The sequence below is a fragment of the Erythrolamprus reginae genome, chromosome 11, assembly GCF_031021105.1.
Source record: "Erythrolamprus reginae isolate rEryReg1 chromosome 11, rEryReg1.hap1, whole genome shotgun sequence".
Lineage (NCBI taxonomy): Eukaryota > Metazoa > Chordata > Lepidosauria > Squamata > Dipsadidae > Erythrolamprus > Erythrolamprus reginae.
This window is the reverse complement of record NC_091960.1, coordinates 33,712,198-33,730,170: the sequence shown is the minus strand read 5'-3', so window position 1 is coordinate 33,730,170 and position 17,973 is coordinate 33,712,198. Positions and strand designations below refer to the sequence as shown.

Genomic DNA, 17,973 nt, shown 5'->3' with positions numbered 1-17,973 from the left:
TACAAGGACACCTCGCCCCTCATCAGCTCCAGCCCAGCGGAGGAGAATCAATCAAAATCGCCTGGCCTTTTAGGCAAGGCTTACCTTTTCTCAGGCTCCAAATCCCTGACAGCCAATCGTGGGCAGGATTCCCTTTGACGTCAGAGCGGGCCAACGCCTCCTCCCGTCACCTCCCCTCCATTCCAAACCTCCTCCCCTTTCCCCGCCCACTTCACAGTCTCATAACCAAAAGGGGCGGGCCGCCGTTCCGAACTCCCGCGCCGCGCCCTCCTTTCGCGCCCAATGGCAACCGCCCCGAACTTTTCTACAGCCGGCCCGAGATTGGCTCTCCGACCCCAGCCAATCGCGTCGCCTCCCCGCCGAGGTATATAAAACGACGCTGGGGCTGAGCTCCCCGCAGTGCTCAAGCGGGCGCCGAGAAGAGGGAGGGGACGGGTGGAAGGAAGGGAACACTTGGCTCTCGCACGCGCCGAGGTTACGCCTTCCCTTTCCCCGCCCCCTCCGGTTCCCTCAGACCGATTTCTTCCCTCGGGTGTTGGTTTTTCTCTCCCCCCACCCTCGCCTCGCGCCCTTTCTTCTCCTTCTGGAATTTTCCTCTGGTGATTTTTTTTCCCCCGGCGGGGAGCGAGGCGGTTTTCCTCAACCGCTCAACCCCCCCGCACACACTCAGCCGTTGGTGGTTTTATTTCGGTTGGGGCATCCAGCGCTTTACCTTTCCTTCTCCGCACGCCCTTTCTTGCCTCCCTCGGGGAAGACACCCACCCACTCGTACCTCTCCTCACGATGCGCGCCACGGAAACCGCCGCTGCCGCCAGTTCGGGGAAAACTCCGCCGGCCGTTACGCCGGCTGACGGGGACGGGCGCTTCAGCGTCCTCAGCTGGAAGCAGGTGCAGCGGCTGGACCACATCCTGGAGGAAGCCGTGCCCATCCACGGCCGCGGCAACTTCCCCACCTTGTCGGTGCGGCCCCGCAGAATCGTGCAGGTGCGTGAGGGGAGACCGAAGGCGACGCTTTGAGTGTGTGTATATGGGTGGGGGGTGATTTTACCTCAGGAATCCAGACGGCTTTTTTCGGGGGGGTGGGGTGTCGGGAGTAATTTACCTCAGGAATCCAGGCTGCTTTTTTCGGGGGGGGGGTGATTGACACGGGGTGGGGGTGTCGGGAGTAATTTACCTCAGGAATCCAGGCTCCTTTTTTCGGGAGGGTGATTGACACGGGGTGGGGGTGTCGGGAGTAATTTACCTCATTAATCGAGACGGCTTTTTTCGGGGGGTGATTGACACGGGGTGGGGGTGGCAGGAGTAATTTACCTCATTAATCCAGACGGCTTTTTTCGGGGGGTGATTGACGGGGCGGTGGAGGTGCCTGTCCTTCCTTCGGGGCCGGGATGTTGGGTGGGGGGAAGAGGCCAGGCAGGCGGGGGGAAACCGCGTCAGTGTTTCGGAATGCGCCCCGACATACTCCAGGGCTTCCTAAAATGCAATAGCCGGTCTCCGGGCTTCCTCGGGTGGGGTGGGGGTTTAAAAAAAAAAGGGGGGCCGCCCGCTGCCCGGCAGGATCTGCAGCTGCGCGTATTTGAGCGGAGGAGCCGCCCGCCTTAAAAAAAAAAATAGAGAAGATGCTTAAGGTGAAAAAGGGTGGTAACGGCTCCAAGCTTTCTGGTTTTAGGTGGGTTAAAAGGCACCGAAGCTTCCCTCTCGCCTATGGGGTGGTAGCGGCCGGGGTGGGTGGGGAGAGAAGCCTGGAGAGTCCAACCTGCTTGGGCAGCCGGGTTGGACTAGATGACCTATAATTTTATTTTTTTATTATTCTGATTTTATTTTTTATTTATTTGCCAAACACGCAAATAGGATAGTAGTTTGTATAAACATAACACAAGTTTATTTTATTTTTATTTATTGGGCAAACAGGTACAGGATAGTAGTTTGTGTGAGCATAGCATAAGTTTATTTTATTTATTTTATTTATTTATTGTTCAAACAGGTATAGGATAGCAGTTTGTATAAACATAAGATAAAAAGTGGTGATTAAAAAAACAGGACAGTAGGACAGGGAGGGTAGGCACAGTGGTGCGCTTATGAAACAGGGAGAGGTCGACTGTAAGCAATCCAAGGTTAAAAGTTTTTGGGGTTTGGGGCAGAAACCACAGAGTCGGGTAGTGCATTCCAGGCATTGATCACTCTATAAGGTCCCTTCCAACTCTTCATAAATAAAAATAAAATGACAGACTCGTTAATTCCTCTGTAAAATTAAATCAACTGCATTATTGTTTGGAGTCGAATCTGGAGGTCTTCGAACTTGGCAGCTTTGAAGGTTTGTGGACTTTAACTCCCAGACATTCTGAGGATAATTGTGGCTGAGAATAAGCAGAACAGAGCCAAGGAAAAGGGACATATTAAGACAGGGGTGTCCAACCGTGACAACTTTTAAGAGCTGTGGACTTCAATTCCCAGAATTCCCCAGCCGGCATAACTGGCTGGAGAATTCTGGGAGTTGAAGTCCGCAAGTCTTAAAGTTGCCAATGTTGGGGACCCCTGATTTTAGTCTGTAGGTACTGGTGGTGGTAAGTGTCATCCCCTCCCTTCAATTTCCATCAATCTAACTATGCTTGCTTGAGAATTCTGAGAGTTGAAGTCCACAAGTCTTAAAAGTTACCAAGTTTGGGGATCCCTGGTCAAATTGAATAGGACTCTGTTAAATTGATTTAAACAACTGCTGAACTTGGAGGTAAGGCCCATTATAAGGGGATGGCATCTCCTGGGAGCTTTCCCAAAGAGCTGCCATGTCATTGATGGAATACATTCATCCCGGAGTTTATTTGGAATTATTTAGCTGTTTTAGGATATCAACCCGGGTAGACTCCAGAGTTATATAGTGTCAAGATGAGATGTACGGTAGGTTAATCGCTGTCACAATTTGGGGGATTTTGTTTTTTTAAGTGTTCGGTTCTACCAGATTCTTCTTTTAATAGTATTTTTTAAAAAAATATTGTAATAACTAGTGAAAGATTAAAAATGTAGTAAGGGAGCCACCAGAGTAGCTCCCAAGTAATAGTTTAAAGCAACATTTGGCCACCTACTACCCCATCCAACCCCATAGAATTAGACATAGTGTACATTCTTAGAAGATCAGTCCTTTTAAAAATGCTCTTGATAGTTTAATATAATCTCTATTAATTAAGTTAGCATTAATTCTACATTCTCATTGCCATGAACTTTAATCTTCTGTGGATAAATTTAAATGCACTTTTTTGCTGCAGGAATAGCTCAGTTGTAGGTTGACTAGATTACCTGTAGATGGCAGACAATAGTTTAATGCTCAGTAACTATTCATATGCATATTCAGGTCAAAGATCTAGTTTATTTCTGGCTAATAGATTTTGGGCATCCAAACTCTTGCATTAATTTTTGAATTACTATATTGTGGAGATACAGACAATAGTAACCATAATGACTATGTTGTGTTTAGCAATAACATGAGGTAAACCAATAACAGGCTTTCAATTATGTTATACTAGTGAGATAATTTTTTTTTCTAAACTGCAGTTTTCAAGTTCTTGAGACATAGCTAAAACTTAAACTATTCATTAGTTTAAATATTATTTTGTCTAGGAAGGGGTAAAGCAGCTGTATAAAATATTAGTATAAAAGTAAACTGCCTACTGGATGGCTGCTGTAATGGTTGCATTATGAAGTGAAAAAGGTTGTAATCCCAAGAAAAATGAGATTTGGAGGAAAGTATCTTTGAGATTTATTCTGGGGTGCGGTGGGGTAATCATTTAGGTCTTCTGTGTCAAAAAAAAGTTCTATATTATTTTTTTACATTGTGTTTTAATACGTGAGGTTGCCTGTAGTTCAGGACAGTTTATGCCATAATATTTGTGGGCTTTTAAGATGCCACAAGGCTTTTCAATACATTGGTTCACAACAGTGACAGTAAGAGAAATTAGCTGCCAGCTAATGTTTTCCCGCATGGATTTTCTCAGCCAGGGGTAGACAAAGTTGGTTCTCCTATGACATATGGACTTCAACTCCCATAATTCCTGAGCTAGCATGATTGGCTCAGGAATTCTGGGAGTTGTAGTCCACAAGTCATAAAAGAGCCAAGTTTGCCTACCCCTGACCTAGGCCATCAGACATTTGGAACAGAATGCTGTGTTGATTTGTGAAGAACGTATTAATGAAGCTGTAGGACTGCAACTCCTGATAATCAAAGACGCTTAAGAAGAAAAATATATGACTGCAATTAGTTTGGGAGCAGGAGAAAAAGTTATTTCTATTATATAGTATAAGTAGAGTGCATAGAAATGATTTAATACACTGTTTCCATTCACTTTGAGGAGTAGAAATCACTGGTATCTTTACGTGCCCTATTTAGAAGACAGTCCTGACCTAACCAGAGCTGTACAGCATTTAAAATGGGTGGAGTTAAATATATGCAGGTTCCAATAATTGGTGTCCAGATGCAATGAGAATTCTTAGATGAAACCTTGGGCTTGTGAACATTGGTATAAATTAGTTATACATGAAGGACTGGACATTTTGGAAAACGGACCCTTTAGTCCCTTGGTTTCAAGTCTTTCATAAGTGGCTAGAGTTAACTTAGATATACTGTACAGACAATCCCTGGATTAAAAATATCTGATTTACAGATTAGTCATACTTACGAATGGGTTCCCTATTACTAAATGGCAGATGGAATTCTCTTTAAGCTGACAAACCACTGAAGCTGCCTGTTTTTAATATACAAACTGTTTTCAGTTGTTTATAAAAATAACACATCTTTAGCAGTTTATAATCTCTAGGAAGGAGAAAGCTGTCCACAATTTTTAGTAATAGGCAGTCAATTTGTAAGTATGAGTTCTGACTTACATACAAATTCATGTTAAAGACAGGTGGAACTTGTTCTTAACCTTGTTGACAATATAAGGCTACACATGCTTTGAAGTTTCACAGTTCCTTCCTATTAACTCTGTCAGTGAGAACTTACACACAGAACATTTTGAAGATGTAAGTTGCCAACTTATTCTCCAACTCTATTAATGCCTAGGAATTTTCAGTCCCTCAGAATTGAATTTTGGGAAATGTTACAAGGGAAGCATATGATGCTAAGCAAGTCAGTGTATTCCCTCGCATTGGCTAGACTTGGGGTGCTGGAACTCTGGTTGTATGTCACAGCTTCCCCCCACTGGTTATATGCCAATTCTAAACTACCCAAAACTTTTGGGTCAATGATAACTAATAGAATGTCAAAGGTATGGAACTTAGAGGCATAGTACATCTTGGACGGAGGTGTGCTTTAATAACGATTACTAGTGGGAGGAATCTACATGGTGTAAGTTCTTAGTCTCTGCCAAGGGTGTCTCTCTTTTAGAAAAAGTCTTATTTTCATGTTGAAGACTATGAGTGGCTGAATTTGTATATAATTCTAAATCATAATTCAGTGATGGCATCCATAATGTAATGGGGGTCTGTGCATGCATGCGTGACCCCCCCATTCTGTCACCACCACTGCATGTGAACGCAACCCCCACTCCCCCATGCATGTGCATGCGACCTCCCTCTCACCCTCTTTTGGGCATAGTAGGTCTCCCTGCAGCCTCCTGGAACCAAAGGAACTCTCTTCAGCCTCTTGGAACCTGGCACCGCACCCCCCACACACACCATACCCTGTTTTGGGCCTAATAGGCCTCTCTGCAGCCTCCTTGGATTAAAAACTGGCCATGGGGGTGCGTCACACCCTCCCCACACCCTTCCCTCTGCTCCTGTATAGCCACACAACCCTGCCCCCTGCACATGCGCGTGAAGCTCCATGTATGCATGTACATCTCTCACATGTATCCCCCCTGCACATCCTCAAAAATCAACTGGCCGGTGGGACGTATTCACATGCATGTGCGATGGAGCTGAGTTGAGCGATAATGTGCGTGCCTGCAGAGAGGGCTCTTCATGCCAGCTGTGGCATGCGTGCCATAGATTCGCCATCTCGGTCATAATCCGTAGTTAATGAACCAAAGTTGCTGTGTTCACATATGTTGTAGTAGCAAAAAGATCAATTGGATTAGGTGCTGTCAAATTGGTGAAAACAATTAACAACCATATAGATTTTCTCCAAGAAAGGCATACTTTATTATGGCCTAATATGGTATTCTGATTCAAGCTGCGTTAAGGCAAAATATGCTTTTATTTTTATCATAACTAGTCTTCTTGGAACACTGGCTTAGTTTTGTGCAAAGAATTGTGTAGTACATTTCTTCAATGTATTGGTGTTTTGAAACAATGAGTGTTGCCTTTTACACTGTTCTTTTGGTTCATATTGTGTAACTACTGCCTCTTAACTATGATTTATTTATTTTTTAGAATGTGTGAATGAAGCCACTCTGTAGCATTCCTGAACCATTGTTTTCCAACAGTCAGTTAGACATAGGTGAGGATTGTACTAGATCCCCCACTACAATTCTACAGAGCTTTTTCCTCCCTTCCAGCAAAAGTGAAAGGGAACAGTGCGTTCTCACATTTGGCTGCAATAATCCAGAGTTAAAAAAAAGTTGCAGTCTGTTTGTGCTGTGTTGGCAAACTCTCTACTCCTGGAAAAAAGAATGAAAAAGAGGTAAATGCCTGCTCTTGAAAGTAGTACAGGGCTTTCTTGTGGATTATATAAAAGCAGGAATGCAATCAATCAGTGTTAAATTCCTGCCAATCAATTGTGCCCAGAGAAAGGGTGGCCTAAGCTTTTCTAAGTTGTCACTACAAATCAGCTGTTCAGAAGCTTCTAAATTTTTTGGAGGGGCTTCACAGACCGTGGGGAGAAGTGTGCCTTGCTTTTCTCGTGGTCAGCTATTTTCAGGTCACCTTTCCATTCCAAAGAACTCAGTACTGTGCTAATTCATGTGTGAAGGCTGGTGCTGCAGATGTATTGGAAGATGGAAATCCCTACCAGCTGTGTTTTCAAAAGGAGTGAAAATGCTGAAAAGCAAATATTTGGATTTTTCTGGGACCTGAGTAAAACAAGTCTCTAACAATGAGAACACGTTGACCCTTTTGCAAAATGCTGTATAAGGGATGTGACCAGTTACAAGAATCAATGCCCAGAATATTAACTACATTCTTCCTTTTCCATCTTAATTTGTAAGAAAGCTCATTTGAGGCCTCGATGCATTTTTTGCACCCGAAAAAGATTGTGAGACTAGTCAAGCTTTTGGGCAGGGAGGCACAAATGTAAAATATTATGGAAAACAAATTACGATGGCTCATTCTTGTGAGTTCATAATTAATACATTTGATGAAGCTATTTAAAGTTCATTCTGACCTGACTAACTTGCATGGTGGTTGGCCTCTCTCACTTGGTATTCTGCAGTCTGCTTATTTAGAGCTTGGAATCTGCTAGCAGAAAATAAACCTGCTGGTGAAGTTGGTGTCTGGTCTTTTTGACCTGGGCTGAGTGCCATTAGAGTTTAAGATTCTCTAGTTAGATGAGAAAGTTGTATAAAATAAAAATAAAAATATATAGTGAAAGGCTCTCTGGTCATTAATGACTGGCATATATGATTACACACTGTATTTAGGTAAATTTTATATAGGAAATTTCTTTCTAAATGTTGAAACCTTTGGCCAGTGAATCTGTGATGCCTGTAAAACCAAAAGAGGATGTGTAGGGTTAGGAAGTGACAGAAATCTGGATAATGGTTCACATCCAGAGATGTTAATGGTGGATGGGGAAATAGGCTGTAGCAGCCTTCCCCAGTCTGAGCGTCTTCATTCAAAATTTTAACAATACCTAGTAGGGAAAGACTGGTTTACTGAATCTACTATAGTCCTCTTTGATGCACTATCCTTGACTTACAACCATTTGAAGTTACACCAGCGCTGGAAAAAAGTGACTTATGAACATTTTTCACACAACTAATGCTGCATCCCTGTGGTCACATGATCAGAATTCAGGTGCTTATATATACCAGCATATATTTCTGATTGTTGCAGCTTCCTAGGATCATGTGATCATTATTTGTGACCTTCCCAACTTCCTGATGAGCAAGGTTAATGGGGGAAGCTTTTTTGCTTGATGACCTTGGGATTAACTGCAAGTTCACTTAATAACAGCAGGCAGAAAGATTGTAAAATGGGTACCACTTATTTAATAACTCATGCTCAGCAACAAAAATTTTGGGCTTAATTGTGGTCGTACCTGTAAGTCAAAGAATAAATGTAATCATGGCAGATAATTTAGCCTAATGCTTATTTTCCCTGGCTGAATATCATAGGTTATATATCAGTTACATTTATGTGGGCTGCTTAACTTGCAAATGACAAAATATTATAAAAGAACCCTAAAGATGGGAACAGCATAAAGCTGGTTTGGAAGATTGATGAGATAGCACTGGTCTTGGGACCAGAATTTCCATGGTTAAGCAAGGGGATTGTTAAGATAATTGCTTCTGATTTTATGACTTATTGCTACAATTAATGAATTATTGCAGCGAATCATATAGTCAGTAAGTGAATCTGGCTCCTCCCATAGACTGCTTGCCAGAAGCCTGCTGAGAAAAGTGCAAATGACAATCATATGACCCCAAGATACTGCAGCTGTAGAAAATGCATGCAGGTTGGCATGCACCCAGTTTTTTGATCGCTTGACTGCAGCAGTTGTAAGTGTGAGGACTATTACAAGTCATTTTTTTCAGTGCCATCGTAACTTAACAAATGGTTGTAGATTGAGGACTACCTTTAATGAAGGCATGGTTCACAATTGTATTGATATAACTTTGTCAATATAATGGCAGCCACTTGTACATCAGTTGCTATCACCTTTTTAAACAGCTCTAGCCTACATCAGCTTCTTTTTGTTCCTTTTCCGTTGACTCCTGGTTTAATGAAAAATGTTACAGGAATAATAGGTTCAAAGCAATTTGCTCTCCATTTCACTCACCAGCTTAGACTTTTCTGGAAAGGTAAAATTGTATGGCTATTAATATGCTTATTAGAATCGGGAATGTACAATGTACTCTGAGATGACAACAGCCTGGAGCAGATTATTGTTTGCTTGATCACAGTTCCGCTTCCATTGACTTTAGAACACCCAACCATTTATAGCCTTGGTATTTGCTTCAAGTGTATCCTGTCTTGGCAGGAAGTGAGACTCAGCTCACCTGGATTACTGAATGAGATTTGTGCTTTGCTTTGGCTTGGTAGGTATATAATTTGGACATTGCTTTAATACCTGTCATATATGCGTGTGCCTTGTGTGTAACATATTTTTGCTGATAATGAAAAGGAAGGGAGACTACTATAGATTTATTTTGAGCTTATTTGCTCTTGTCAGGCAGCCATACCCTTACAGGGATTTGAACCTGGGCCTCTGCCTTGTATATGTTTGTGTGTGTGTGTGTGTGTGTGTGTAATATGTAACATAGCTGGTCCAAATTTTATTTAACAAGCTTTGTGGTTGCATGATTTGAAGATCCTTTGATTTTATTTCAGCATTGTAACCACTGGTGGGATTTAGCTGGTTCAGGCTCGTTCAGGTGAACCGGTAGTTAAATTGCTGGCTGGCCCCGCCCTTTCCAGGAGACCCCCTGTGCCCCATTTTCATTCCCAAGAGGCTGCGGAGAGGCCTACTAAGCACAAAACAGGTGCAGGGGGCGTGGCATCCCCCATCCCATTTTTGCTCCCAGAAGGCTTCAGGAAGGCCTATTAGACCCAAAATGGGGCACGGTGGTGGTGGTGCATCCCCCCTCCCCGTGGCTGGTTTTTACTCCGGGGGGAGGGTGCAGGAGGCTGCGTGCTGCCTGTCACACACACACCATAGCCACGCCCACCCAGCCCATCATTTGGGCAGAGAACCAGCTGTTAAATTATTTGAATCCCAGGAACCATTACAACACATGGTCTTGCAGATGATACTTCTTTACCTAGAGGTTACATAACAGTGCTATAATACAAATCCATGTTCATTAACATATACATTACTTTGGAATACTCTTTCTATACTTCATTGGAAATAGACTTCCATGGGTTCATAAATTAATACTTGATGCTTGTAATCTCTGCCCAGTGAGAAGCTGGACCAACTGCTTCCAGTACAGTCCATTTGCCCTTAAATAGCCTTCTCGGCTCAGTGTGTCATCACTGCCACAAATTACTAAGGATTTGTTTGTCTATAAAGTAGCAACACTGTGCTTAGTAGGCACTAATGTTGTGCCAAAAAGCTGCTTGCATATTCATTTTATATGGGAGGCGGCTTCATTCCTCTGCAATGACTCAGATGTAACAAGGCACATTGGGTTCTATTTTTTTAAGCGTTGAACAAAACTTGCTGCCTTTCACTGCAGAATTGCCAGGAGCTGAAGTGTTTCCATGGGAAGTGCATGTTTGTGCTCACATAATGTATTATATGAAAATTACATATTCTGTACTAATTGTATTGCAGAACTCTGAATTAGAGCAGTTCTTTCATACGGAGATTTTTTGGGGTCTATCTTTTGAATCTCATACTCCAACTGTAAAATGTGAATGTGAAAAATATATCTAGATTTAAATCCACCCTTAGACATGGGAAGTTATTAGCTGATACTAAGAATAGTTACTGTATCTTAATCCAGTCTATCCTACTTAGTTGTAGTTTTGGGGGAAATTGCACAAGCAAGAGCTATATGCGTTGCCTTGAGCTTCTTGAGAGAAAATGAGTTAGGAATGCAAGACATTCATGTTAATGTTTTTGTGTTGGTTTTATGCTTGCTTCAATCTTTAATTAGACATTGTCTTTTATTGTAAACCGCCCAGTCACTTAGGTGAGATGGGCAGTGTGGAAATCTGATGAATAAATAAAAAGGCACTGCAGAACTTGAAATTCTGAAAGGGAGTGTCACGATGGCTGCCAGGCAATTCTAGTGCACCTATCGCTTTACTCTCTGAACACAGAAGCCAAGCTAATAAGAGATTTTTTTTAAAAATGTCAATCTACAGACAGAAACTTCTTGATACCACCAAAGCAAGATGAATGGCATTCTGTTCAGGAGGTTTGATATGGTATGGAAGAAAATAGAACGTTCCATTTTTTTTTTTTAGAATACAGCATTCTGTTTCTAGATTTTTAATTTTCAGCTTCATTACAGATTACTGAAGTTTGTACTGTAATTTCCAAAATGTGCAGCTATAAAATTTCTTAAAACAAAACTTAATAAGGCTGGCATATTCTTGCACATATTTTAGTCCTGTAATTTGACTAGCTAAACAGAGTAGTCAATCTTACTCAAGCAGTGGGTGGTATCTCATCTCTGCCATTCCTTAAAAATACTTGATGAATTCTCTTTGGATTATGGAGCAATATATTTAATGGGCAAAGGCTACCGGCACCTGATGTTTAAGCAGCCTCTACTATTTTTTTCCTGAATTATACCATTGCCAATGAATTATGAAGAATATAGAGGTGCATACAGGGCTCAGGTAATTGAATATAGCTATGACTATAGGGTGGGTGTGATATGGAACATGTAACAGCCAGTATAAAAGGCTTGGCTGGCAAAGCATGGAAAAATGCTGATTTGGCATGAAGGTATTTCAGAGGGCAAGCGGTAGCATGTGGGATATGGGTTTGGCTGGTGATTAATTGAATTTTGTAGGGTGTAGGAGAGCAGTTGGAGATAGCATTGATGCTGATGAAGAGGTTTTAGAAGGTAAGGTGTTGAACAGTGACAGATTGGACGGAGATTTTCAGCTGATAGATTCTAATTTTCTCTCTCAAGCATAAGCAGCACTGGCCAAATAAACTATGGTGCAGTTTTTGTATACAGTACAGTATATGCTGTTTAGGAGTTTTGCCATTTTAAACATGATACCTTGAAGATACTGGTACAGTATGTAACGTTATAGCTTTGACAACAAATGACCATAGCAACAATGGTACTCAATGTATCAAAGTAGCTTTTTAAAACCAATACAAAAAGGAAGGATATAATTCGCTTCCCCCCCACCCTCCTTCAGTCTCTGGATGCAAATACGAAGAACTCTGTGCCCTCCTGACATTTTTATTTAACCTGCTTGGTCACCCTGTACAACTGAAATAAATTTTGGAATGCAGTTCAAAAAATTTCTTGATCAAATTATTTTTGGAAGTACAGTATCCCTATTAACCAGTGAGATTGAAATATTCTGATAGAAAAGCACATTCTTCTTTTTTCAGTGAGTTGTTTAAAGAGCAATATAGGTTGTTTTTACAAAAACATATAGGCTTGGTTTAATTCTGTTTTAGTTATACTACACAAGGACACTGACAAATTAGCCAGGATTCTGATTTAGCTAGAGTAGTCCACAGGTATTTATGCATACATAAACTTGATTACTTCAGCAATATTAGAAATATTAAATATGGATAAGAACCTCCCAACTCATCCCATAACATCTGTCCAATTAGTTAGATGAAATATGTCTTACTTCAAGTCCTGTTACAAAAAAACCCTCACAACTTTGCAGAACAATGCTGTTGTAACATGAAAAAGGACAACTGTTCTTAAAGGGAAATGAGGGCTAGTCTTTGTATACCTCTAAAACCATAAAATTACTAAATGGTACGTAGCAGTTCATTGTACTGTAAACTGAAATGATTGACTCTGACCAGAAAATATTAGTGCTAAATTCAGAGTTCACCAATCGTAAGCACATAACCTAAAAAGGCAGTTACTGTTCTAATGTCTGACGTGCGTTTTCTCTAAACCAAAAGAGGTAAGGAATATTTAATGTGCCTGTTCTGCAAGATGGCTAATGATACACTGTAGCTATACAAATTGACCACTAAGCTTTATTCTTCTAATATTAAATTATCCAGTTTGCAACTTGTGTGCTGTTTGTGAAACAGGAAAAAATAAACCTTCCAGAGGACATTTAAATAATTCCCCCCCTTAAACTGTACAGTTGCTGTATAATCTGGTTTTTCTTCTGATTGTACAGGTAGATATATTAAGAGTAGGTTGGTATTTATTCACTTTCTTGAACACCATTAAAACCTCCAAACGTACCAGAAGGCTAATGACTAGTTTTGATAGAATTAAATCCTCATGCTTTGGGTTTTGGTGGTCTGAAATTCTGTATCTTAACATATTTTTTCCTAAGTGGATGTAACATATGCTTTCATTATAAATGTCTGTCTGAAGCCTGTCTGAAGCAATGTCAGTGCTTCTGACATTGTGGCCTGACTTAGTCATGACGACTAAGATGACACTTATGTGTATAAGTACAGTACCGCCATCGGAATATCTCATATATCTTTTGTGAATATCTGCTTTTGTGATAGTAATTGATTTTGGAAGAGAACCAAAAGACGGTGGGTTAATCTCAACCCTACTGTATGTAATAATTTTGCTTGTATTTACAGTCTGAGTTGCATTTAAATTTGAACAAATTTCCAGCTGCATGATAATTGAACTTACATTTTTCACAAGATGTTTAAAGCTGTATGGTTATAGGTCCATAGAGGAGCAGCATTCCTTTGTCATTAAACATTGGCAATCTAGAATATCACTCACCAGTTTTTTAAACTAACATCAAACTTATTTTATATTTCATACCAGAACCTCAAATTTATATCTATCATTTATGCTATAAGAAAGTTGTAGGAGAATTCCTGACTTTGAAAGTAAAGGTGATAAGAGAAGGCCAAAGTACATTTATTTTGCACCTGTCAGGGTAGGTGTCACCTTAAGATGGGAGAGCAACAAAGTGTATGGAAGATCTGTTCTTCTGTAACTATGCATAATGAAATCAGGACCAAAACCTGAAATCTACTTAAGATCAATCTAAATGTCACACCAAATGTTCAGTAAAAAGATGGTCTACAGATTATTGGTAAAGCTTAGTAGTTAATCCCTTTCTCCTATACTATTCCTATTTAAAAAGTCTTCACCTGAGCTGCTATTTTCCCCATAAGACAAGTGTGCAAACAGCGAGACAAGTAGATTTGATCATTTCCAGGCAATATATTTAACTGGGTTCATAGGAATGTCTCACATTTGGCTATTACACTGTGCTTTTTGGCTTGATTTTCTGTATTTTCTCTAAAGATACTAAGGACATATTCACACATTTCAAATTTTCTTGCCTGTCGCCTGTTACATTCCCCATTGAAACTGCTTTTCACACCATTAGTTGTTGTCAACTCGTACCAATTTGCCTCTCCTTGCTTTGCAGGTGGTCCGAAGTCGTCTAGAAAAGCAGGGCATCCCTGTCCACAACGTGAGGTTGAATGGCTCAGCAGCTAGCCACGTGTTGCACCAGGACAGCGGTCTGGGGTATAAAGATCTGGATCTCATTTTTGGTGTTGATCTGAAAAGCGAGGATATTTTCCAGCTGGTAAAAGATGTAGTGATGGACTGTCTTCTGGATTTCCTCCCGGAAGGGGTAAACAAAGATAAGATCACTCCCATGACTCTGAAGGAGGCCTATGTGCAGAAGTTGGTGAAAGTGTGCAATGACACTGACCGCTGGAGCCTTATATCTCTGTCAAACAACAGTGGGAAGAACGTGGAACTCAAATTTGTAGACACTCTCCGGCGGCAGTTCGAGTTCAGCGTTGATTCTTTCCAGATCATATTGGACTCGCTGTTGATGTTTGGAGAATGCTCAGAGAATCCAATGTCTGCAAACTTCCACCCTACTGTCACCGGGGAGAGTATGTATGGGGACTTTGAGGAGGCGATTGATCACCTGAGGAACCGAATCATAGCTACTAGGAACCCAGAGGAAATCAGAGGAGGTGGGCTCCTCAAGTACTGCAACCTACTCGTGAGGGGATTTCAAGCTAAATCAGAAGTTGACATGAAAGCTTTGCAGAGGTACATGTGTTCGAGGTTTTTTATAGACTTTCCTGACATTGGGGAACAGCAGCGGAAGTTGGAGTCTTACCTCCAGAGTCACTTTGTAGGGATGGAAAGCAAAAGGTATGACTGCCTGATGACCTTACACAGAGTGGTGAATGAGAGTACGGTGTGCCTGATGGGACACGAAAGACGACAGACGCTGAACCTCATTGCCATGCTGGCCCTCCGGGTCCTGGCCGAGCGGAACATAATTCCAACTGTCACGAATGTGACTTGTTATTATCAGCCAGCACCATACACCAGTGAAATAAACGTCAACTATTACGTAACCCACATGCAACCTCTTCTGCCTTGCAGCCACTCCTACCCAACATGGCTTCCCTGCAGCTGAATGCTGAAAAAAAAGCTCCAGTCTTTGTCTTCTCCAAGGAGCAGAGGCTGTGTGTTCAGAAGAAAAGGAAAAAAAAAATAGGTCTCTTGCTCTTGAGTATCTTGCTCTTACATTGGAACTATAAGTCTACTTAATCGTGGGAAATTGTGCAGTGATATGTCTAATTACCAGAGATGTTTACAGGAAGAAAATGCTTGAGTTAATGTATAAGGTTGGTGGAAAGGATTAGGTTAAAAGCAGAGCTGCACTACCTTAAATGCAAGCTGATTTTTTCTTTTCTTTCTTAGTGCATTATGGCTGTGCAGACTCTATTTTTTTCTGAACATGTTTCAAAATGGTTAATTCCTTTTAAGGGACCAAAGAAATCTTATACAAGTGCCTGCAACCAAAAAACTAATACTGTAATTTTTTTTTCTGTGGTGGCAGAAATCTATATTGACAGGTTAGTTATGGATGTTTGCCAAGAATTTTTGGTTTTAGGATCATACATTCATTTCTGTCGAGGGAACTGAGGCAGACAGAGGCTTTCCACAGCAGCCACTGTAACATGGCTTGCTGTCTGATGGACCAGCAGTGCTGATTAACAGTTTGAACAGAGCTGGGATGGGGAACTAAATGGGGGTTCAATTCATAATGATTGAGAATTTCTAATGAGATGGATTATATGCCCTCATTACAAAAGCTACCAGAGAAAATAGGAACTATCCTGAATTATTATTCAACTTAAATGTGCAGTGCCAAAACCCTAACAATTCCTCTTCGACGAAAGTCAGTATTTTGTTGTATGGATTTAATAGATCTTTTTCATGCAAAGAGCAGTTGTTCCCAGGCTTTAAAAGCCTCTACGACTGTCAATGATATTAGAGTAAAAATGAGCTGGACCAAAAAATAAAAAAGGTACCTGCATAGCCTTTGTCCTGGTTAACAAAAAGAACCAGTTAGTCCTTGGCCCAGAAGCTCTCAGCTTTCTGTCAAATAGCCCACTACAGTATCTTGAGAATTGTGCTTCTCTTCCTGTTGGGTGTCTGTGACTACCTAATTGACTCCATGTTAGACTAAGGAAACATTTTAACACTGCTTGTTATGACTGTGCAAAACTTTATAGTGTTAATTTGAAAATATATCAGTGATGTATTGAAACGAGTCATCAAATTGAAGACTAGGTTTGATGCGTTTAATCAGATGAAGTGATCCAATTTAGACAACTGTTGTTTGAATTGAACTTACAAGTTGGATTAACACAGTTCAAACATTTGAATTGACAATTCAAATCTGATTTAGAAAAAATACATTTGGATTGGATTTGATTGGCACAGGTCCATTGCCTTGCTTTTGCTTATAAAATTTCAATGTAGAGAAAATTCCTTGTGTTGCCCTTGCTGCAGTAGAATATGCAAGAGATGAGAGAGCTGTAGACAATTGTAAACAAGAAATAGTTGATGTCTTATCAAATTAGGTTTTGAAATAATTATTTACCCAGCACAATAATTCTACTTGTATATTTTTTTGGATTGCATGGAAATTTTACAACATATCAGCTCAGATTAGTTTATACTTTTTAGGAAGCTGAGGCAACAGATACTTTGGCTGTTGGAATACCTGTTCTCTAAGGGATACACAAAATGCTCCATGGTGTATCTTTGAAGGTTGATTTATTTGCTAATCTGTTTTCTTTGCAATCAAAACTGTTGTTGGAGCAGACTAAAAAAAAAGAAAAAAAAAGAAAAAAACATACTTGGATTTTGTCTAGCTAATCACCCTGCCTCTTCCTGAGAGACAATGAGCTGAGATGGTAAGGCAGTATTTAGCGACTGTTGACTTACTGACCCATACGTACCACAACTTTACTCACTGTTATTTCTACAAGTTGTACAAGCTGAAAGAAACTTTTCAATTCTGATAAATCCAGTGCTGTGTAAATAGAGTTCTTTAATATATAGGTGGCTTTAGATCAGGGGTTCCAAAACTTGGCAATTTTAAGACTTGTGGACTTCAACCTCAGCATAGCTGGCTGGCGAATTCTGGGAGTCGAAGTCCACAAGTCTTAAAGTTGCCGAGTTTGATGACCTCACCTTTAGATGATCTCTATAATGGTGAAGACTTCCATATTTTGCAATGAACATGGCTGCAATGCCTGATGATTAAGAGGGCTGCCCCAGGTTTCCTCTGCCACTTGAAAGGAAGGCTTTGCTTTTCCAGACTGTCTCCTGTGACAACCATTTTGATAATTCACATTTACAAGGAGAGAAATGGGTTTGCACTAAAACCGCACAGCTGGCTGACAGCAATGTTTTTAGCTAAAATGATGGGTGAAAATTTAAATAGTAAAAATTGCCTCTATAAAAAAAAACCAGATCAATGCTGTGTTTGGGGGAAAAAATTCTCCCATGTAATCAAGGGCTTGCTGGGCGCTTTTTCTAAAAAGCACTTTTTGCTGTATGGGGATGTGTGGTGAAATATAAGTAGAGACTGCACCAGATGTATCTGCTGTGATACTGCTGTTTTCCTTGTGCGCATGAGAATATCCTGAAGAGTTTGACACTATGAATGGCACTTCTAGACTTGTGTTTGAATGTGTTCTGCGGCTAGCAAATCTGTCATGCAATAAGCCTGACATACAATAACTTTGGATTCTTTAGAATCTGTCACCATAAATAAATACAATGTATTGAACTCTGTTGGATTTACTTTACTTAATCATACAAAGGTACCATAGCTTTGGTTTCTAATCCTCAATTCTCCCTTCGGCCCCACACAAAATTGATCTAAGTCAGC

General features: G+C 40.8%; 1 protein-coding gene across 1 annotated transcript; it reads left to right on the top strand.

The window, feature by feature from the left end:
• The first annotated feature begins 393 nt into the window (after positions 1 to 393).
• TENT5B (terminal nucleotidyltransferase 5B) lies at positions 394 to 17,106 on the top strand. The gene is made up of 2 exons (XM_070764585.1): positions 394 to 984; positions 14,179 to 17,106. Exons 1-2 carry the CDS (start codon positions 784 to 786, stop codon positions 15,196 to 15,198), a joined length of 1,221 nt encoding a protein of 406 aa, XP_070620686.1. The 5' UTR covers positions 394 to 783; the 3' UTR covers positions 15,199 to 17,106.
• Positions 17,107 to 17,973: the final 867 nt, after the last annotated feature.